A 22,762-nucleotide genomic window follows, 5' to 3' on the forward strand; every position below is an offset into this window, starting at 1 on the left:
GTGCTCTTGTTATAAGCAGGGTGTAGTTTAGTTATAGGTTTTCTGTTCAAGAGTAAGGGCTTAGGGCATGGGACAGTGGACTTTATACTTTTGACGGGCATTCTGACATTATCCTTAGTTTTGTTTGCGACAGGGATACCCCTCTTAGGTATAGGGACAAGAAGAGTGTTCCCTTATTTTCAGTGCAATAACATTCTGTACCCACAAACATGCCACCTTTGTGTCATGAGTCTACTTCTGCACCCTTACAGAACCCAGAGATCTTAGGCCAGTGAAGCCAACAGAGGCAACAGGCACTTCATCCTCTAACTTGCATCCATAGGGGCCACTGAGCCAGGTTGCTTCCCGGGGCAGTGCATGGACTGCATAATGACAATCAGGGGAGAGGGTGATATGGAAGGGTGGAAACATAGAGGGGCCAAAGAAGCGGTAAATCCAACTCATTCGCTATGACCGCCTCCTTTATGCGGATCTGTATTCTGCTAGTGCAGAGCTCAGTTAGCAGTGCTCCCTCCTTAGGAAGGACTGGCAAAGTGGGAACTTGTGAAGCAAATCCTCTTTAGTGTGGGTAATGGATGTGGAGGCACACCTAGCCTTTTAGCCCTGCTGGTCTCGCTCTTAGCGTGCTATAAACGAGGGAGTGGATGAAGGAGAGAGGGCAGTGTGTATGCCTCATTTAAAAAAAAAACTTGTAGTGCATAATGGCAAAAGTGAGAGTGGATGCACCTACAGGGGAATTGGTGACATCTGTTTGAGAGCAGAGTGTCGTACATGGAGGATAGGGCCCTAGAGGGCATATTTTAAAGCCTAGAATTCCCAAAAGGAAAATAGTGGTGACTAGATGACCCAGGAGGGGGCCAGCCAGCATTGGTCAATCCCAGGATCTCAGCCAGGTGGGACTGCGCATCTAATGTAGCGCAATCCTTCTACAGGATGGCCAGAAAAGGGCTTAGATCTGAGAGGGGCCCCTGGAATGGATGCAGGGGGCATGCAGAGGTGGGGATGCCGCTAATGGCTACATGTTCACCACTCCAGAGATGGGACCCATTCACTATGCTCCCCCTAAAAAGATCACTAGAGGGCATCTGCTTATCTCAGGGTGGCGCCACCCACAGAGAAGGAATCGCGGGGCAGACATGTAGGGCTAACGGCCAGAGAATTCAAGGCGCCCCGGGGGTCATGGGAGAGGGCGGACTGATCATGAACACTTGACCCTCGCTTCCTTTACCTTACTCCCTCCAGGGAGCGGACTGAGCATGAACACTTGACCCTCGCTTCCTTTACCTTACTCCCTCCAGGGAGCGGACTGAGCATGAACACTTGACCCTCGCTTCCTTTACCTTACTCCCTCCAGGGAGCGGACTGAGCATGAACACTTGACCCTCGCTTCCTTTACCTTACTCCCTCCAGGGAGCGGACTGAGCATGAACACTTGACCCTCGCTTCCTTTACCTTACTCCCTCCAGGGAGCGGACTGATCATGAACACTTCATTGCTGAGGTCAAGTGCTGTGGCCCTCGCTTCCTTTACCTTACTCCCTCCAGGGAGCGGACTGATCATGAACACTTCATTGCTGAGGTCAAGTGCTGTGGCCCTCGCTTCCTTTACCTTACTCCCTCCAGGGAGCGGACTGATCATGAACACTTGATTGCAGAGGTCCAGTGCTGTGGCCCTCGCTTCCTTTACCTTACTCCCTCCAGGGAGCGGACTGAGCATGAACACTTGACCCTCGCTTCCTTTACCTTACTCCCTCCAGGGAGCGGACTGAGCATGAACACTTGACCCTCGCTTCCTTTACCTTACTCCATGCAGGGAGCGGACTGAGCATGAACACTTGATTTCAGAGGTCCAGTGCTGCGGCCCTCGCTTACTTTACCTTACTCCATGCAGGGAGCGGGCTGATCATGAACACTTGATTGCAGAGGTCCAGTGCTGTGGCCCTCGCTTCCTTTACCTTACTCCATGCAGGGAGCGGACTGAGCATGAACACTTGATTTCAGAGGTCCAGTGCTGCGGCCCTCGCTTCCTTTACCTTACTCCATGCAGGGAGCGGACTGAGCATGAACACTTGATTTCAGAGGTCCAGTGCTGCAGCCCTTTGTTCCTTTACCTTACTCCATCCAGGGAGCGGACTGAGCATGAACACTTGATTGCTGAGGTCCAGTGCTGTGGCCCTCGCTTCCTTTACCTTACTCCATCCGGGGAGCGGACTGAGCATGAACACTTGACCGTCGCTTCCTTTACCTTACTCCATCCATGGAGCGGACTGAGCATGAACACTTGATTGCAGAGGTCCAGTGCTGTGGCCCTCGCTTCCTTTACCTCACTCCATCCAGGGAGCGGACTGATCATGAACACTTGATTGCAGTGGTCAAGTGCTGCGGCCCTTTGTTCCTTTACCTTACTCCATCCAGGGAGCGGACTGATCATGAACACTTGATCGTTGCTTCCTTTACCTTACTCCCTCCAGGGAGCGGACTGAGCATGAACACTTGACCGTTGCTTCCTTTCCCTTACTCCATCCAGGGAGCGGACGGAGCATGAACACTTGATTGCAGAGGTCCAGTGCTGTGGCCCTCGCTTCCTTTACCTTACTCCCTCCAGGGAGCGGACTGAGCATGAACACTTGATTGAAGAGGTCCAGTGCTGTGGCCCTCGCTTCCTTTACCTTACTCCATCCAGGGAGCGGACTGAGCATGAACACTTGATTGCAGAGGTCCAGTGCTGCTGCCCTTTGTTCCTTTACCTTACTCCATCCAGGGAGCGGACTGATCATGAACACTTGACCGTTGCTTCCTTTACCTTACTCCCTCCAGGGAGCGGACTGAGCATGAACACTTGACCGTTGCTTCCTTTCCCTTACTCCATCCAGGGAGCGGACTGAGCATGAACACTTGATTGCTGAGGTCCAGTGCTGTGGCCCTCGCTTCCTTTACCTTACTCCATGCAGGGAGCGGACTGAGCATGAACACTTGATTTCAGAGGTCCAGTGCTGTGGCCCTCGCTTACTTTACCTTACTCCATCCAGGGAGTGGACGGATCATGAACACTTGATTGCAGAGGTCCAGTGCTGTGGCCCTCGCTTCCTTTACCTTACTCCATCCAGGGAGCGGACTGATCATGAACACTTGATGGCAGAGGTCCAGTGCTGTGGCCCTCGCTTCCTTTACCTTACTCCATCCAGGGAGCGGACTGAGCATGAACACTTGATTGAAGAGGTCCAGTGCTCTGGCCCTCCCTTCCTTTACCTTACTCCATCCAGGGAGCGGACTGATCATGAACACTTGATTGCAGAGGTCCAGTGCTGCGGCCCTCGCTTCCTTTACCTTACTCCCTCCAGGGAGCGGACTGAGCATGAACACTTGATTGCTGAGGTCAAGTGCTGCGGCCCTTTGTTCCTTTACCTTACTCCATCCAGGGAGCGGACTGAGCATGAACACTTGATTGCTGAGGTGCAGTGCTGTGGCCCTCGCTTCCTTTACCTTACTCCATCCGGGGAGCGGACTGATCATGAACACTTGATTGCAGAGGTCCAGTGCTGTGGCCCTCGCTTCCTTTACCTTACTCCATCCAGGGAGCGGACTGAGCATGAACACTTGATTGCAGAGGTCCAGTGCTGTGGCCCTCGCTTCCTTTACCTTACTCCATTCAAGGATGTTGTCATTAGGCAGATCAGATCTATGGTCAGATTTCCAAATAGGCCACAGTGTGCAGTTGGAAGTCCCTCCAGTGGGCAGTCCCTTTTATCAAATCGGGTGGCCATGGTGCCCCCCCTCACTTGTCAGGTACAGGAGTTGGTTGGTGGAGCCACACTAAACCAGTAGGTACCAGCAGACGCCAACCTCTTTAATGCCCGGCAGATGCCAGCTGGCTCAATGTCTTGTATAAGTGGTCCTCAGTTAGCTCTGCCAGAAGATGTCATTGTTATTTGGGCTCAAGATATAAGGTTCCCGGAGAGAGGAGATGCACTCATGGATTTGGAAGAGTAGCGCAGCCACTGGCAAAGTGATCAGGAAGGCTCTGGAAGAACACACGTCTTTGGCGCCCAAGGGACACAACACAACTTGTGGTGATGGGGGCGTCCTTCAGTGGCAGAACTTTCAGCAGGAGAGGACTGCCTGCACCTCGCCCGCAGAGCATCGCATAGGTTAAAGGTGTGGGATGTCTGAAGCCCATGGATATTCCTATTGCAAAACAAGCAGATGGGGGTGGACTGGGGTAGGGAGGGGGCTGGCGAAGACTGTGTTCTGGGAACCTCCCACTGTCGATGCTGTCAGAAGGGCATGGGCTGGCTAGATGCAGGGCACTTGGTTGGAGTCATTGGGCTATTTCTTTCCTGAAAGTGGAGGGGCTGAGGCTCCACTATAAGGGAGAACTGTCCCCCTGCCTTGGCCCTCACACCAAGTAGCTGGATTTATCTCTGAGATCTCCCAGTCCTGCTCTGCACTTGCTTGTCTGCAGTGGTTTTCTTTGCAGGGATAACTTCTCCACTGGGTTAATGTCTGACATCAGGCGTTGCAAGTGGCTTCTGCAGCGCCTCTCAGGTCTGTCCTGGGACTGGGAACAAGAGGACAGCTTGTCTTGCTTACCCTCTCATTGCGCCCAAACTCCGTAGCTAACTGCGACCTCTTTTCTAGGTGGGGTTTACAAGCCACCCTGGTGCTGCAGCTGGACCAGATGGCCACTATTATAGTAAATGGATGTCTGAAAGCATCCCTCTCGGACTGATGTAATAAGTGACTTGTCATTATATGACACCAACCAGAGGAGCCTTCAGAGCCCTCTGTGCCAGGAGACTCCTACAGGGGTCCTTGGTGGCGCCCGGACCTTCAGAGGCCAAGAGTCTCTCAGGGTTTACATTTCTAGTTCACATCCCAGATAAGGACCTGGATGAGGACATTCAGGGGAAAGGTTGAGTCTACTAGTCAGAATGAACTCAAGCATGCAGTGCCCTCTCAGCAAAGGGTACGCTTAGGGCTCTCATCCTTGAAGGTACCCACTCCATGCCAGACCTCCCAATATCCAATTCTCGCTGCAGTGTTAGTCAATCTATTCCTGCAGCCGATCAGTGAACTGATGGCAAAGAGCAATATTCTTATGGTTTTCATCTTCATTGCACATCCCAATGGAAGAAAACATGACCTACCCAGACGAACATCTCACCACTATCCCAGGCATGAGCCGTCTCCTCCTATGACCAACCTGCCGACCAGAACTGGAATCCTTCCCACTGCAATCACAAGTGCAGATCATGCAATATAAGCTGCAACCTGATCTCGGATGAAGCATGCAGTCTGGTTACAATAGCCCCTGCTCCAGCTCTGGGTGCAGGTGCAAGCCTCTGCTCTTGGATTAATCCTAACGTTGAGTGGTCCATTCACTAGTCCTCTCCGCACTGGACTATGGCAACGGTGACTTAGCTGTCCTCCTGCCCAGTTGAAATCAGTTCAACATCTTGTTTGATGTCCAGCACTCAACGCTTCAACTGCATCACAAAGGTCTTCATTGAACTACGTTGACTCCCAATGGAAGCTCCATGGCTTTCAAATCGGCCGGTATCCCCTACACAAACCTCCGTCTAAACTCCCCCAAAAATAAATACTGTCTTGGGAGGTCCAAAACAACACACACTGAATCTATCCTTCAACAGGAATGCAGCAAAGTGTTTAACTCCCTCCTCCCTGATGTGGGATGTTCCCGACCTTGATGTTTAAGATGTTCCTGATCCAGACTCCGATCCTCACCCTATTTCTGGCAGCTGAAGGGCCACTATCCTCATGTGGATATCTGGGGAATCCAAAAGACCAAACCCTTGTAGGTTTGCTAACCCTCACCACCCCTCTGCCGCCCCCTTTATCTGTAGTGTTCTTGCTCTCTAGCCCTTCCGCGGGACTCATTTCTGTATCATCCCAGGTCCGCATTCGCTTTCTACTAGCAGCCGCCCCATTACGCTTAATTTGAGCAGGTATCAAAATGTCATAAATCTCCCCCCGTCTCACCTGTGATCGGGATCTCCCTTGTTCGGCCGCAGGACTCTTCCTGTGGGTGGTTCGGGTCTTGAATAGGCTCGCCCGAGCCTCGTCAGGTTGCAGAGCGCGTTCAGAGTTCCGGGAAGTTCGTGGTTCCAGGGTGTCCAGGATTAGCGATAACAAGCAATGTAGGGGGGAAGTCCAGGAACAGGAAAAAAGGCAAAGAAGGAAGTAAGAGGATCAAGGAAGCAAATGTAGAGAGCAAACACACGTCGGGTCACTATCGAAGATAGCGTTGAGACGCGCTGACCCGCAGGGGCGTGACCAATTTATAGTACGTGCTACGACGTGAAAGCTAGTGTGTAGCACGGAGCTTGGTACGGCCATGTTGGGAGGAACAAGGAGTACAAGCCCTTCGTGACAATGACCATGAGGTCCAGAAGGGGCAATTTCGCCGGGTCATGACAGCATGCCCCCTCCGAAGACTGGTTCCTCCAGGCTTGCCTGGGTGAATAATTTGGAATCTTCTGAGCAAACGAGGGGTCTTTAAATTAGAAACTGGTTCCCATGTTCTCTCGCTAGGGGGGTAGCCTTTCCACTCGACCAGATATTGTAATCGACCCCTTCTATACCTGGAATCACATATCCTGGACACCTCATATTCCAACTGGTCGTCCACAACAACAGGTGTGGGTTTGAAGGGTTTTCGAGTAGAACTAACGTAGGGTTTCAACAGGGAAGTATGGCAGACTGGATGTATCTTCTTCCAGGAATCCGGGAGTTTAAGTCGGAAGGAGACAGAATTGATGATCTCCTTTATAGAAAATGGACCATAATAGCGAGGAGCCAATTTGTTTGGTCGGAGATGTCGAGGTAACAGTTTCGAGGCTAGCCAGACTTGATCGCCAACTGAATAGGAAGGTGATGGTCTTCTCTTAGAGTCCGCATATCTTTTGGTTCGAGTCTGGGCCTGTTCTAACTGATCCTTGGCCTCTCTTTGTAAGTCGATCAGCATCTGAATCCAAGAGTCATGGGTAGGTACCGGAGTAGATTCTGGAAGAACTGATGGTAAAACAGACGGATGATAACCTTGACTGCATTAGAAAGGGCTGATCTTGAGAGCTGAATGATCTGAGTTATTGTAGGAGAATTCGGCTAAAGGTATAAGGAGAGACCAATCGTCTTGAACCTTGGTGGCAAAACAACGAAGATATTGTTCCAGGGTTTGATTTACTCGTTCCGTTGCCCCATTAGTTTGGGGATGATAGCCTGAAGAAAGGGCACGTTGGATTCCTAGAACACGACAGAGATGTTTCCAGAATTGTGAAATATATTGAGGTCCCCGATCCGAAATAATCTTGGAAGGGAGGCCATGAAGACGAAAAATATGTTCCAGGAAAATTCCAGCAAGTTCTGAGGAAGATGGTAGTTTATACAATGGTGTAAAATGAGCTAGATGAGTGAACAAGTCAATGGTTACCATGATGGTTGTATATCCTCGGGAAGGTGGTAATTCAACAATGAAGTCGGTGGCAATAACTTCCCAGGGTCTGGTTGGCAACGTAGGTTGTAGAAGCAGACCCGCCGGCCTCTGATTATCGTATTTGTACTGACTACAAATTGCACAGGTCTTGATGTATTGAACTACACTGGACTTCATCCCTGGCCACCAGAACTGTCTTTGTATAAGACGGAAGGTGTTGGTTACCCCTCGATGGCCGGAGTGAAGAGTATCATGGCATAGATTCATTACCTTCTGTTGAAGTTCTTTTGTCGGAATGACCACTGAATTGTTCTTGAATAAATATCCTTCCTTGATTGTCAAACGCCAGGGATTTTTCTCGGATATGTCCTTCCAGAGTTCAGATGATTGAGTCTGTACTCTGATTTCTTCCAGGAGATTGATCGCTTGAGCTACAAAGATTGTAGGTGGAAACATTTTAAGATAGATCTTATCCTCCAAGGGAACGTAGTCGGGACGCAGAGAAAGGGCATCGGCAATCATGTTTTGCAGTCCAGGAACATGTGAGATTTGAAATTGATACTGAGCAAAGAAGTAGGCCCATCAAGCTTGTCTACTGTTCCTGCACTCCATGGATTGTAGGACCTGAAGATTTCGATGATCAGTACAGACTTGAACTGGATATTTAGCACCCAGGAGTAGATGTCTCCATTCAGTGAAGGCATGACGAATAGCCAATAACTCCTTCTCCAGAACTGAGTAGTGAGTCTCGCTGGTGGTCAGGGTCCGTGAAAGGTAAGCAATGGGATGTTCCAACTTCTCATCGGATTCTTGTTTTAAAACTGCTCCTATGGCGTAATTGGAGGCATCTGTTTCCACTAGAAAAGGATGATTTATGTCAGGTTGGGCTAGGATGGGGGCCTGAGTGAATTCTTTTTTCAAGCGTTGGAATGCCTTGTCTTGTGGTATAGACCAGTTGAATGGAATGTCTTTCTTCAGGAGATTAACAGTGGGTTGAACAATCTCGGAAAAGGTGGGAATGAATTTCCAGTAGAAGTTGGCAAGCCCCAGGAAGGACTGTATTTGCTTTAAAGATGTTGGGGGGGGCCAAGCCAGTATGGCCTTCACCTTTGAAGGATCCATACTAATTCCTTCTGAACTAAGGACAAACCCCAGATAGTGAACTGATGTAGCATGAAACAAACATTTTTCTGGTTTGGCTAAGAGTTGATTTTCACGGAGACGTTGAAGTACTGCCTTTACATTTTCTTCATGTTTCAAGGAATCCTTTGAGAAGATCAATATGTCATCCAGGTAGACGATAACATTGAGAAATAACATGTCAGAGAACACCCTATCCATAAAACGCTGGAAGACTGCGGGAGCATCAGTCAGACCAAAGGGCATGGCTAGGTATTCAAAGTGACCAAAGGGTGTTCTAAAGGCTGTTTTCCATTTGTCTCCTTCCCGGATACGGATCAAATGGTAAGCACCTTGGAGATCCAGTTTCGTGAATATCACTGCACCTCTCACAGCTTCAAGCATATACGAGATCAGGGGTAGTGGGTATCTGTCTTTCAGGGTGTGTTGATTTAGGCCCCGATAGTCCAGGCAAGGTCTGAGCTCTTTGGTATCCTTTTTAGGAACGAAGAACAATGAAGCACCAGCTGGTGATTTTGAAGGTCTTATGGTGCCATTCTCAAGATTAGTGTCTAGGTATTCCCGGAGGGCTCTCTTTTCTGGTTCTGAAAGGATAAACATCCTGCCAAAGGGAATGACTGCTGAGGGTTCAGTATCTATGGCACAGTCTTCGGGTCTATGTGGAGGTAAGGCTTGAACGATGGCAGTAAAGAATACATCAGCATACCCTTGATAGATCTCTGGAACTTGTACAATATTGGAAACCATGAGTGGTGTCTCTGGACACCTTGGTGGACCTTTAGAGGCTGTGACTGAGGTATCCAGGTTTAAACAATGGTTTATACAGAACTCCGAGCCCAGGAATAAGGATCCGGCCGTCCAGTTGATATATGGATTGTGCCTTTGTAACCAGGGCATGCCCAAAACCAAGGGGTAATGGGCTGATTTTATAATGTCAAACACAATTCTTTCTTGATGATGATTTATGGAAAGATGGATTTCCCTTGTTTGCAGACTTATGGGTCCTGAGGAAAGAGGTCTTCCGTCAATCGCTTCCACTGGCTGTGAAAAACTTCTTGCTTCATACGGAATGTTATGACTTCTGACCCAATCTTGATCAATGAAGACTCCCATTGCTCCGCAATCCACCAAGGCCAGTATGGGGTAGACCTTGTCCTTGGATGGCGATAAAAAGGCCTGTAATATCACCAATTTGTTTTTTCCAGGAGAGTTCAAGGATGGAATTGATGTGGAGCAAACATCGCTCTCCCGAAACCTTGCTCCATTTAGGATCGGGAGCTGGCGTTTCCCGAGCGTCGGGGAGGAGCCAGAGGACATTCTTTAACTAGATGTTTATCCGAGGCACAATACATGCATAAGCCTGTGTGTATTTTTCTTAACCTTTCCTGCAGGGAAATTGGTCCACAAAAGGCTCCAAGTTGCATGGGTTCAGAATCAGTGCTCGGACTCTTGGCAGATTCGGTCCTTGTAGTATTCTCTGGGGAGTTTCTTTTAATTGATACTTTATTCTTTTTCTTTTCGGCCTTTCTTTCTTGGATTCTAAGGTCTATTTGCATAGACAAGTCCAGGAGGGCCTGGAATGAACTAGGACGTGCCACCCTGGCTAGCTCGTCCTTAATCTCTTCATTTAGACCTCTGCGACCAAAGTAAAACTGGCTTCCAGGGGCCAGTCCGCCTCTTTGGCTAGCTGTTTGAATCTGGTAACATAGGTCAACATGTCTTGGGATCCTTGTTGGAAGTCAAGTAGCTTTTCTTGAGCACTGTGAACCAGCTCTGGTCGTTCGAACATGGTCTTGAGTTCCGCAATGAACCCTTCATAATCATCCAGGAGAGCATCCCCTGAATTGAGTAATGGAGTGGCCCATGTAAGGGCATTACCGGAAAGATGCGATATTATGAAGCCCACCTTAGCCCTAGGAGTTGTGAAATAGTAGGGCTTGAAGGTAAAATGTACCAAACAAGAATCCAGGAATCCACGTAAGGTCTTTGTTGAACCGTCGTATTTATCAACCACTCCTCCCAATAATGCGATGTCCTTGTTCGCGGAGTCGCGTGACAAGACGAGCTGTCTTAGCGCCGCATTCTCGGCTTTTATATTCTGCATCTCTGTGGAAAGTTCTTGCATTCCGCGCATCAGGTCCTGAATAGCATTCTCCATGGTAGAATCCGTATTGATCGTTCGGCGTCTCAAACTGTCATAAATCTCCCCCCGTCTCACCTGTGATCGGGATCTCCCTTGTTCAGCCGCAGGACTCTTCCTGTGGGTGGTTCGGGTCTTGAATAGGCTCGCCCGAGCCTCGTCAGGTTGCAGAGCGCGTTCAGAGTTCCGGGAAGTTCGTGGTTCCAGGGTGTCCAGGATTAGCGATAACAAGCAATGTAGGGGGGGAAGTCCAGGAACAGGAAAAAAGGCAAAGAAGGAAGTAAGAGGATCAAGGAAGCAAATGTAGAGAGCAAACACACGTCGGGTCACTATCGAAGATAGCGTTGAGACGCGCTGACCCGCAGGGGCGTGACCAATTTATAGTACGTGCTACGACGTGAAAGCTAGTGTGTAGCACGGAGCTTGGTACGGCCATGTTGGGAGGAACAAGGAGTACAAGCCCTTCGTGACAATGACCATGAGGTCCAGAAGGGGCAATTTCGCCGGGTCATGACAGCATGCCCCCTCCGAAGACTGGTTCCTCCAGGCTTGCCTGGGTGAATAATTTGGAATCTTCTGAGCAAACGAGGGGTCTTTAAATTAGAAACTGGTTCCCATGTTCTCTCGCTAGGGGGGTAGCCTTTCCACTCGACCAGATATTGTAATCGACCCCTTCTATACCTGGAATCACATATCCTGGACACCTCATATTCCAACTGGTCGTCCACAACAACAGGTGTGGGTTTGAAGGGTTTTCGAGTAGAACTAACGTAGGGTTTCAACAGGGAAGTATGGCAGACTGGATGTATCTTCTTCCAGGAATCCGGGAGTTTAAGTCGGAAGGAGACAGAATTGATGATCTCCTTTATAGAAAATGGACCATAATAGCGAGGAGCCAATTTGTTTGGTCGGAGATGTCGAGGTAACAGTTTCGAGGCTAGCCAGACTTGATCGCCAACTGAATAGGAAGGTGATGGTCTTCTCTTAGAGTCCGCATATCTTTTGGTTCGAGTCTGGGCCTGTTCTAACTGATCCTTGGCCTCTCTTTGTAAGTCGATCAGCATCTGAATCCAAGAGTCATGGGTAGGTACCGGAGTAGATTCTGGAAGAACTGATGGTAAAACAGACGGATGATAACCTTGACTGCATTAGAAAGGGCTGATCTTGAGAGCTGAATGATCTGAGTTATTGTAGGAGAATTCGGCTAAAGGTATAAGGAGAGACCAATCGTCTTGAACCTTGGTGGCAAAACAACGAAGATATTGTTCCAGGGTTTGATTTACTCGTTCCGTTGCCCCATTAGTTTGGGGATGATAGCCTGAAGAAAGGGCACGTTGGATTCCTAGAACACGACAGAGATGTTTCCAGAATTGTGAAATATATTGAGGTCCCCGATCCGAAATAATCTTGGAAGGGAGGCCATGAAGACGAAAAATATGTTCCAGGAAAATTCCAGCAAGTTCTGAGGAAGATGGTAGTTTATACAATGGTGTAAAATGAGCTAGATGAGTGAACAAGTCAATGGTTACCATGATGGTTGTATATCCTCGGGAAGGTGGTAATTCAACAATGAAGTCGGTGGCAATAACTTCCCAGGGTCTGGTTGGCAACGTAGGTTGTAGAAGCAGACCCGCCGGCCTCTGATTATCGTATTTGTACTGACTACAAATTGCACAGGTCTTGATGTATTGAACTACACTGGACTTCATCCCTGGCCACCAGAACTGTCTTTGTATAAGACGGAAGGTGTTGGTTACCCCTCGATGGCCGGGGTGAAGAGTATCATGGCATAGATTCATTACCTTCTGTTGAAGTTCTTTTGTCGGAATGACCACTGAATTGTTCTTGAATAAATATCCTTCCTTGATTGTCAAACGCCAGGGATTTTTCTCGGATATGTCCTTCCAGAGTTCAGATGATTGAGTCTGTACTCTGATTTCTTCCAGGAGATTGATCGCTTGAGCTACAAAGATTGTAGGTGGAAACATTTTAAGATAGATCTTATCCTCCAAGGGAACGTAGTCGGGACGCAGAGAAAGGGCATCGGCAATCATGTTTTGCAGTCCAGGAACATGTGAGATTTGAAATTGATACTGAGCAAAGAAGTAGGCCCATCAAGCTTGTCTACTGTTCCTGCACTCCATGGATTGTAGGACCTGAAGATTTCGATGATCAGTACAGACTTGAACTGGATATTTAGCACCCAGGAGTAGATGTCTCCATTCAGTGAAGGCATGACGAATAGCCAATAACTCCTTCTCCAGAACTGAGTAGTGAGTCTCGCTGGTGGTCAGGGTCTGTGAAAGGTAAGCAATGGGATGTTCCAACTTCTCATCGGATTCTTGTTTTAAAACTGCTCCTATGGCGTAATTGGAGGCATCTGTTTCCACTAGAAAAGGATGATTTATGTCAGGTTGGGCTAGGATGGGGGCCTGAGTGAATTCTTTTTTCAAGCGTTGGAATGCCTTGTCTTGTGGTATAGACCAGTTGAATGGAATGTCTTTCTTCAGGAGATTAACAGTGGGTTGAACAATCTCGGAAAAGGTGGGAATGAATTTCCAGTAGAAGTTGGCAAGCCCCAGGAAGGACTGTATTTGCTTTAAAGATGTTGGGGCGGGCCAAGCCAGTATGGCCTTCACCTTTGAAGGATCCATACTAATTCCTTCTGAACTAAGGACAAACCCCAGATAGTGAACTGATGTAGCATGAAACAAACATTTTTCTGGTTTGGCTAAGAGTTGATTTTCACGGAGACGTTGAAGTACTGCCTTTACATGTTCTTCAAGTTTCAAGGAATCCTTTGAGAAGATCAATATGTCATCCAGGTAGACGATAACATTGAGAAATAACATGTCAGAGAACACCCTATCCATAAAACGCTGGAAGACTGCGGGAGCATCAGTCAGACCAAAGGGCATGGCTAGGTATTCAAAGTGACCAAAGGGTGTTCTAAAGGCTGTTTTCCATTTGTCTCCTTCCCGGATACGGATCAAATGGTAAGCACCTTGGAGATCCAGTTTCGTGAATATCACTGCACCTCTCACAGCTTCAAGCATATACGAGATCAGGGGTAGTGGGTATCTGTCTTTCAGGGTGTGTTGATTTAGGCCCCGATAGTCCAGGCAAGGTCTGAGCTCTTTGGTATCCTTTTTAGGAACGAAGAACAATGAAGCACCAGCTGGTGATTTTGAAGGTCTTATGGTGCCATTCTCAAGATTAGTGTCTAGGTATTCCCGGAGGGCTCTCTTTTCTGGTTCTGAAAGGATAAACATCCTGCCAAAGGGAATGACTGCTGAGGGTTCAGTATCTATGGCACAGTCTTCGGGTCTATGTGGAGGTAAGGCTTGAACGATGGCAGTAAAGAATACATCAGCATACCCTTGATAGATCTCTGGAACTTGTACAATATTGGAAACCATGAGTGGTGTCTCTGGACACCTTGGTGGACCTTTAGAGGCTGTGACTGAGGTATCCAGGTTTAAACAATGGTTTATACAGAACTCCGAGCCCAGGAATAAGGATCCGGCCGTCCAGTTGATATATGGATTGTGCCTTTGTAACCAGGGCATGCCCAAAACCAAGGGGTAATGGGCTGATTTTATAATGTCAAACACAATTCTTTCTTGATGATGATTTATGGAAAGATGGATTTCCCTTGTTTGCAGACTTATGGGTCCTGAGGAAAGAGGTCTTCCGTCAATCGCTTCCACTGGCTGTGAAAAACTTCTTGCTTCATACGGAATGTTATGACTTCTGACCCAATCTTGATCAATGAAGACTCCCATTGCTCCGCAATCCACCAAGGCCAGTATGGGGTAGACCTTGTCCTTGGATGGCGATAAAAAGGCCTGTAATATCACCAATTTGTTTTTTCCAGGAGAGTTCAAGGATGGAATTGATGTGGAGCAAACATCGCTCTCCCGAAACCTTGCTCCATTTAGGATCGGGAGCTGGCGTTTCCCGAGCGTCGGGGAGGAGCCAGAGGACATTCTTTAACTAGATGTTTATCCGAGGCACAATACATGCATAAGCCTGTGTGTATTTTTCTTAACCTTTCCTGCAGGGAAATTGGTCCACAAAAGGCTCCAAGTTGCATGGGTTCAGAATCAGTGCTCGGACTCTTGGCAGATTCGGTCCTTGTAGTATTCTCTGGGGAGTTTCTTTTAATTGATACTTTATTCTTTTTCTTTTCGGCCTTTCTTTCTTGGATTCTAAGGTCTATTTGCATAGACAAGTCCAGGAGGGCCTGGAATGAACTAGGACGTGCCACCCTGGCTAGCTCGTCCTTAATCTCTTCATTTAGACCTCTGCGACCAAAGTAAAACTGGCTTCCAGGGGCCAGTCCGCCTCTTTGGCTAGCTGTTTGAATCTGGTAACATAGGTCAACATGTCTTGGGATCCTTGTTGGAAGTCAAGTAGCTTTTCTTGAGCACTGTGAACCAGCTCTGGTCGTTCGAACATGGTCTTGAGTTCCGCAATGAACCCTTCATAATCATCCAGGAGAGCATCCCCTGAATTGAGTAATGGAGTGGCCCATGTAAGGGCATTACCGGAAAGATGCGATATTATGAAGCCCACCTTAGCCCTAGGAGTTGTGAAATAGTAGGGCTTGAAGGTAAAATGTACCAAACAAGAATCCAGGAATCCACGTAAGGTCTTTGTTGAACCGTCGTATTTATCAACCACTCCTCCCAATAATGCGATGTCCTTGTTCGCGGAGTCGCGTGACAAGACGAGCTGTCTTAGCGCCGCATTCTCGGCTTTTATATTCTGCATCTCTGTGGAAAGTTCTTGCATTCCGCGCATCAGGTCCTGAATAGCATTCTCCATGGTAGAATCCGTATTGATCGTTCGGCGTCTCAAACTGTCATAAATCTCCCCCCGTCTCACCTGTGATCGGGATCTCCCTTGTTCAGCCGCAGGACTCTTCCTGTGGGTGGTTCGGGTCTTGAATAGGCTCGCCCAAGCCTCGTCAGGTTGCAGAGCGCGTTCAGAGTTCCGGGAAGTTCGTGGTTCCAGGGTGTCCAGGATTAGCGATAACAAGCAATGCAGGGGCAAAGTCCAGGAACAGGAAAAAAGGCAAGGAAGGAAGTATCAGGATCAAGGAAGCAAATGTAGAGAGCAAACACACGTCGGGTCACTATCGAAGATAGCGTTGAGACGCGCGGACCCGCAGGGGCGTGACCAATTTATAGTACGTGCTACGACGTGAAAGCTAGTGCGTAACACGGAGCTTGGTACGGCCATGTTGGGAGGAACAAGGAGTACAAGCCCTTCGTGACAATGACCATGAGGTCCAGAAGGGGCAATTTTGCCGGGTCATGACACAAAATACCAGTTCCCACTCTACAACAGCGCAAATAAGGCAGGTACAGTAAGAAAGAGCTGCAGCGTCTCGTTAGTAACCTATGTATAAACACAGTCCAGGAAATAAGCCTTCGGTTTAAGGCTGTGTTATTCTGACCCATGATTGGTCGACACAGCTTTCGTTCTTACAGCACTTTTCCAACATCAGACAGTAAATATAGTAGCTAAGTCCCAGTCCCCTGTCATGGTGTCGCAGCGCCTCAGAAGGAGAGCTGATTTTGGCAGGTGGGTGGGGTATTGTGCAGCAAAGGCATTTTTAAAATGCCTTTGTTGTACAACCCCTCCACCCCCACTCACCAAAATCAGCTCAACGGACCAACACAAACACACACATTCACACAGCGAGCACTCTACCATTCACACGAGCACCCATCAGACTTTCACTCATAACACAAGTATACACAGCGCCATACACATAAATAAAAAACAAATGAACATAAACTTACCTTCTGCACCGGTCCTGAGGTTTCCGCCACAGCGCCCCAGCTCCTGCATCATGACCAGGAATCTGGACACAAAAGCTGGCCGAGTGTGGGTCCTGAAACGCCCTGCTTCAGCATGGCCTGTCTGTATGTGCGAGGAGGTGCAGGAGCTGCCCCTTGCACAGACATGCAGTGCCCCAGCCAGCATTTTCGATGAGCTATGCAAGCCTGATGAAGCAAAATGCCCCCAGCCTTGCATGGTTCAGTGAGCATGTGCAGCTGGGGGACTGAACTGAACTGTCAAAGGGAAACAGTCGATGAACCGCACCTGCCCAGGACTCCCCCCCCCCCCCCCTGCCCGATTCTATTTTGCCTCTTTACTTTTCAGGTTGGGGCCTTGCGCCCCCCCAGGAATGCAGCCGTGCCCCCACCCTCAAGTTTGAATACGTGATGTCAGAGCTTGGTCGTCCATGAGCAAGTTTGGAAATGAAAGAAGCATGTACGCATATTGCCTGTGAGAGGGGAGAGCACACACTTCCATACATTTAAAGTATTTATTACAAAATATATGATATAATGCGGTAACTCTAAGAAAAGTCACCTTGCAGCGCCAAGGGCTCCGCTCAGTGGGTCACGTGCAGCTGCATTTTGGAGGGTGTAGGGGGGGGGGGGGGGTTAGAAGCATGGTAATCTCACTTAATAACCGCCTGCCTCTGTTTGGCTCTGTTGTCTCGCAGCCGTGCCCAGAGCTTCAGCTCCTGCAGCAGCAACGACTTCGAGAAGCTCATCTTGAATAACAAAGGCACGTGCCTGAAAAACGCCCCCAACCCTCAGCAGGTCCTGACGGAGCCCGCCTGTGGCAACAACATCGTGGACCAGGGAGAGGAGTGTGACTGCGGCACCGTCCAGGTATTGGGGGGGGGGGGGGGCGGAGGTAGTGAGGGAGAGGCCTGCACTGCATCGCAGACATGGAGGGAGGTTTAGTCGTGGCTATTGGCTGCAGTCTAAGTGCCCGCTAATGGCCCAAACCATTGCATTGGAGAACAGCTCGGAGGGATGACTGCGAGGAGGGGGGCACGGCTCTGTGTGTGTTTGGTTATTTACTGTCCAGGGCCATGCTAATGCCTCTGGCTCTTCCCACCCCTACCCTTCTCTCCCTGCCAAAAGCACACGCCCTTGAGATCTCTTTGAGCTAGCTCTATGAAGCAATAACATCAAACTCTGATCTGTCCTTGCTATTTCTAAGTCATCTACTCAAAGGTAACTGCTTAATTGCAGCTGGAAATATTCTACTGGTGTAATAAGGTCTTAAACAGGTGTGCCTTCAGTCACTTGATTTACATCTGTTCTTTCCACTGAAGTGCTCCATAAAAACAAGCATTAACAAAGCCAACCGTTTTGGCATGTATAGATATTAGATCGTCATATTGCAGGCATTGCTATCATATGCCCAGGTAATCCTACCATTTTCCAGCTGTTACCATCCAACTGGAAAATGACAGGGAGTACTGTTATGGCAGTTCCTGTCAAATGCCTATCCGATGCCTACACAAAAGCCAGAATGGTTGGCTTTGCCAATGCTTGTTAAAAGATGTGCTTTCGCTATCGAGCTTTTAAAATGTGCTTCTTGCAGCCTAGCCCCCTATAAATAGCGTTCAACGGTCGTTCTTTATTCCTGTTTTTCCACCTTTCAGGAGACCTTCTGTAGTTGGAGTCCCCCCTTTTTGGTCAGAAGTAATGGCTTGCTAGTAACCTTGACACACTGAGTGAGCGTGTTGTGTTGTATTTGGTCTTTAAAAAATCCTTAGTGGAACTACGGTAGGGCGCTTCCACGGATTACATCGCCGCCTCTCCGCTTGCAGTCGATGATCTGATTCAAGGAATGTATATTGATTTTGGTGGGCAGTTTACTGCCGCTGATTGGCCCCTGAGCCTGTGGGGCGGGCTTCAGAATCTTTCCTCCGGGACCACTTGGGACTTCTACTGTGGTCCAGCTCCAAGGCCCTTGAGTTCAAGGCTCCAACTCATGTCCAAGAAGGGGCCCGCCATGGTGGCAGAAGGCTCATTTCTGAAAGGTTGCATGATGTAGGACTTTGGTAAACTGGGTTTGGGATTGTGTGGCGTGGCAGCATTGGCAGCATTTTCCTCTCTGTAGCCTTCATCCACCCAATCTAGGGGACCTCTCCAGGCGCACATTCTCAAGCCTTCTCTAACTAAAACCAGCTCGAAGAAGGTCAAGAAGAGTTCCAACACCTTGGTACCAGTATCGGAGCCTTTGTCCACCGTAGTTCCCTTTTATACTCATAAACCCCTTGGGAAGGAGGAACAAAGCCAGGAAAGGGTGCCTGTAAAAGTCGCTGTAACTCTCCAGCAGACTACCACTGCTCGCCAGATTGTTATGCCCTCTGGGGTTGCTGGGAGTGAAGTCTTTGGCCACGGTCGATGTTGTTAACTTGTGCAACACCGAGTTTCCCCTGGACAGTTCATTGCCAGGTCTTCTGTCTACCGGATATGACGGGGAACAGAGGGAACCCTCTGAGTTATGCAGGGAGAATGCAACATTGGTCATGGGTGTTATTAATGTCCATAGGATGGGAGAGACCTATGATTGGGTCCAGTCTGTATCCAGCTCGGGGGGGCGAGGGGGCGTTGTCAGACGAGGGCATGAGCATTATCGTCTGACCCAAGTGCTTTTAATGGCAGTGCCACCAAAAATTACCCAGCAACATTGACCTTTCTTGGGCACACAGGAGAAGCATTACTGTTGCATCCTGGGACACGGTGTAGGACTTAGAGATGGAATGAGGGGGGGGGGGAGTGACCACGACCACCCCGGTTCATCAACTTTTAGGTATAACCGCAATCTGCTTCCAGTGGTCGTGGAAGTAGTGGGCCGTAGCTGCTGTGAGCGGAACGCCCTGGCTAACCCAACAGAGACCACCACACCAGGAAGCTATTACAGCCAGTGAGGCTCAGTTTTAGTAACCACTGGGCAGGACGGCTGTAGAAGTCCCACAGTGAACAGTTAACCAAACTAGAGGGGCTTCTTAGGGAGTGGGCGGTCATGAAAGGTATCCTCCCTCTTTTCTAGAAGGCCCTGGGTGGGTTTAACACACTTGGATAGAGGCCGACTGAAGAGCGGTGCCATACTCTTGACTTCCCTCTTGAGAAGCCCCGTTGGTTCTTGGTTCTAGGCCCTCCAACTTCCTCATCCGTCGCTACCTGCTCTTTCTCTCGGCTTCGTGCTCCTTCCAGATGTATTTGTTTGCCATTCGAGAGCCTACTTCTTCCTTTTGTCCAGAGATCTGATATTGTAATATCTGACAGTACTGCAGCAGCAGAGTGGATGGCACAGGCATCTGTTGTGGGCAGCAGCCAGGCAGTTATGTAATGTTATTGTGATTTACACTGCGCACCGCTGCATTTTCCATGGGCCCCCAGGCGCTCTGTTGGATTGGAAAATGAATGGGGTTGGGAGGGCTTAGTTGGATTGAGAGGGAAACGAACGTGCAAGAGAGCTTTAATATGCTGTTGGTGGCTTCAGTTCAGAAATAAACGCGCTGCATGCTGGCTTGTTTTTAGTTGGTCGCCGTTATACAGAGTTTGGTGCATGTGGAGGATTTATGTGCAATCGGTTTAGTGTCCTCTTGGGTGTTGTGTAGTGTCTTCAATTTGCGGTGATTCTGTTTTTTTCTCCGGCGGAGGTATGTGTCTTTTTTTTCAGTGTTTGAGGAAGAGTATTAGACAATTTTTAGTAGCGTTAGCGGGCAGTCATCTTAGTCTTTTGCTACGGTTTGGTTGATCCGTCGAGTTAATATTATTCTATGGTGATTTGCGGTAGGCTGCTTTATTTCTTTGGGTGGCCCTGTTTCGGGCAGTCAGGTTTTCGTTGTTGATATTGTGTAGTGTTGGGGATTTCCTATGGTGATGTTTCCTATTTAACTTGCTTAGTTAAAGAGCCATGTTTTAACAATTTTCTGAATTTATGATGATCGTCTGTTATTAGTATTTCCATTGGAAGCGAGTTCCAAAGTCTTGCTGCCATAGCTATACAGGCGAATGCTGATCCCTCAATTGTACGCTTTGCAAATCGTTTTGTTTTGAGGCGAATGTCGTTACTGGACCTTAGTGTTCGTGTTGGTTTTAGATGGAGATTTTTCCATATATGAATTCTGCTCCTTGGCCGTGGATTGCTCTGTGTGGTATGCAAAGTGTTTAGAAGGAAATTGGTTTTTTGACCAGTAGCCAATATAGTGTTCTCAGTGCTCATGTGATGTGTTCTCTCTTAGTGAGTCTAAGGAGTAGTTTTGCAGCTGCGTTCTGTATTTGTTGTAGTTTCTTCATAAGGTATTCTGGCATTCCGCCGTAGATGCTGTTGGCGTAGTCTTTTCTTGACATGAAGAGAAAGATGACGGCGAGTTTTATGTGTGGGAAGGTGAAGAAGTGGAGTATCCTATTGATTGCTGGTGGAAGTAGCATTTCTTTACTACAGCCTTGACTTGCAGTTCTAGTGTTAGTTTCTTGTCCATTAATATTCCAACGTTTCGGACCACTTTTGATGGTTCTGGTGGGTTTCCTTGTTCGGTAGGTCATGGAATGTAGTGATGGTTCGACGGGTCATTGGGAGCGATCAGGATTTCTATTTTGTCTAGCTTAATTTTAAGACAGTTGGTACTCATCCAATGGTTTATTTCTGTGAGGCAGCTGGTAAGGGGTGAGTTTTGTTCATCGCTAGAGTTGATTTGTGTTGTCGTCTGTGCAATTGTAGCAGGTGAGGCCATGTCTTTTGATGAGGTTAATCGGGGAGGGTGTCATGTAGATGTTGAGTAGTAGTGGTGAGAGTTATGAGCATTGTGGGACTCCACATGTTGTTTTGCTGGGTGTTCACTTAAATAGTTCTATCCAAGTCGTTCCCGTTCTTTCTGCCATGAAAGATTTTAGCCAGAGTAGTGCCATGTTGCCGTTTCCGTTATCTTTGAGTCTTTTGATGAGAGTTTCGCTTCGTGGTGGACTATGTCGAAGGTTACTGATAGATCAAGTTGTATTAGTGCCACTTTGGCATTGGAGTCTGTGTTGGTTTTTAGATCTTCCCATATTGATAGTAATGCTGTTTCTGTACCTCTCTCATGGGTCTGAAGCCTACTTGTACCTTGTCTAGTATCTGATTGTTTTCTACATGTTGCAGGATTTGTTCATAGACGTAGCTTTCTAGTAGCTTTGCCGGGTATCGGATGTTTGAGATTGGTCCATAGTTCGTTGAGCGGCTTGATGTATGCTGATTTTGAAGGCTCGTAGCACATCTCCTGTTGCTAGTGAGTGGTTGAAAAGGTTGAGGAAATATTCTGCCAGTGTTTTCTGGGTGAGTATTTTCTTGTATACTTCTGGTGGGCAGGGGTCTGATGCTTTTGCTCACCGAGTTGTTGAATTTTTCTGTTGAGTTTGTTGGGAGGTGGATTAGTCTTGTAGATGGTTCCGGTAACGGCTGGCTAGGGGGTTGTTGGTGTTTTCAGGCATGCTTTTAATGACTTGCTCGATGTTTGTGATTTTGTTTTTGAAGTGGTCTGCAAAGTCATCGCATAGTTTTTGTGATGGCGTGGGTGTGTTGCATGCTGTTGGGTTTCTTACGTCACCGATGATGTTGAGCATCTCTTTATTGGTGTTGCTTGAGCTTCTGATCCGTTCGTTGGAGTAGTTCTTTTTTGCTTTGAGTATTTCAGCTTTGTATAGTCGTATCTGCCTTTGGCATGTGATTTTTATTTTTTTACTTTGTTGATCGTCGTTTTTCCTCCATTCGTGTTCCAGTTTCCTGTTTGTGTTTTTCAGTGCTCTGAGGTGGGTTGTGTGCCATCTTGCTGTTTTGTTTAGTGAGGGGGTGAATGGTTTTTCTGGTGCAAAGTCCTCTACTGTTTTTGTGATGCATTTTCGGATCGTCTGTTTTTTCTTCTATGCTGGTTGGGTCTAAAACAATGATTGGCAGTTTTGTGGCTTACAGTCTGGCGTTTAGGTCTGCAATGTTTATAGATTTCCAGATTCTGTTCTAAAATTGATGTTTTTTCGGGAGGTTAGCTAGTATCCACGGTGGTGTGTGAATCACAAAGGGTATTATGAGGTGGTCACTCCAGTGGATTTGCATTGGTGGTGCAGTTGTGACCAGGTTTTTGTTGCAGAAGATTGCATCTAGGGTGTGGCCTGCTGTATGTGTCACTCCTTTCACCAGTTGTAGATGCACCGTTGCTAGCTG

At 48.1% G+C, this 22,762-nt stretch overlaps 1 protein-coding gene across 1 annotated transcript in view; it reads left to right on the plus strand.

Annotated features, from left to right (window-relative positions):
* LOC138473339 (disintegrin and metalloproteinase domain-containing protein 9-like) overlaps positions 1–22,762 on the plus strand; it is a 526,235-nt gene that overhangs the window by 313,226 nt on the left and 190,247 nt on the right. The window contains exon 12 of the mRNA XM_069612014.1: positions 17,259–17,430. Coding sequence (XP_069468115.1) covers positions 17,259–17,430 — 172 coding nt within the window. The remainder of the gene's footprint in view (positions 1–17,258; positions 17,431–22,762) is intronic.

This window comes from Ambystoma mexicanum, chromosome 8 (genome assembly GCF_040938575.1).
Source record: "Ambystoma mexicanum isolate Mex_15411 chromosome 8, UKY_AmexF1_1, whole genome shotgun sequence".
Lineage (NCBI taxonomy): Eukaryota > Metazoa > Chordata > Amphibia > Caudata > Ambystomatidae > Ambystoma > Ambystoma mexicanum.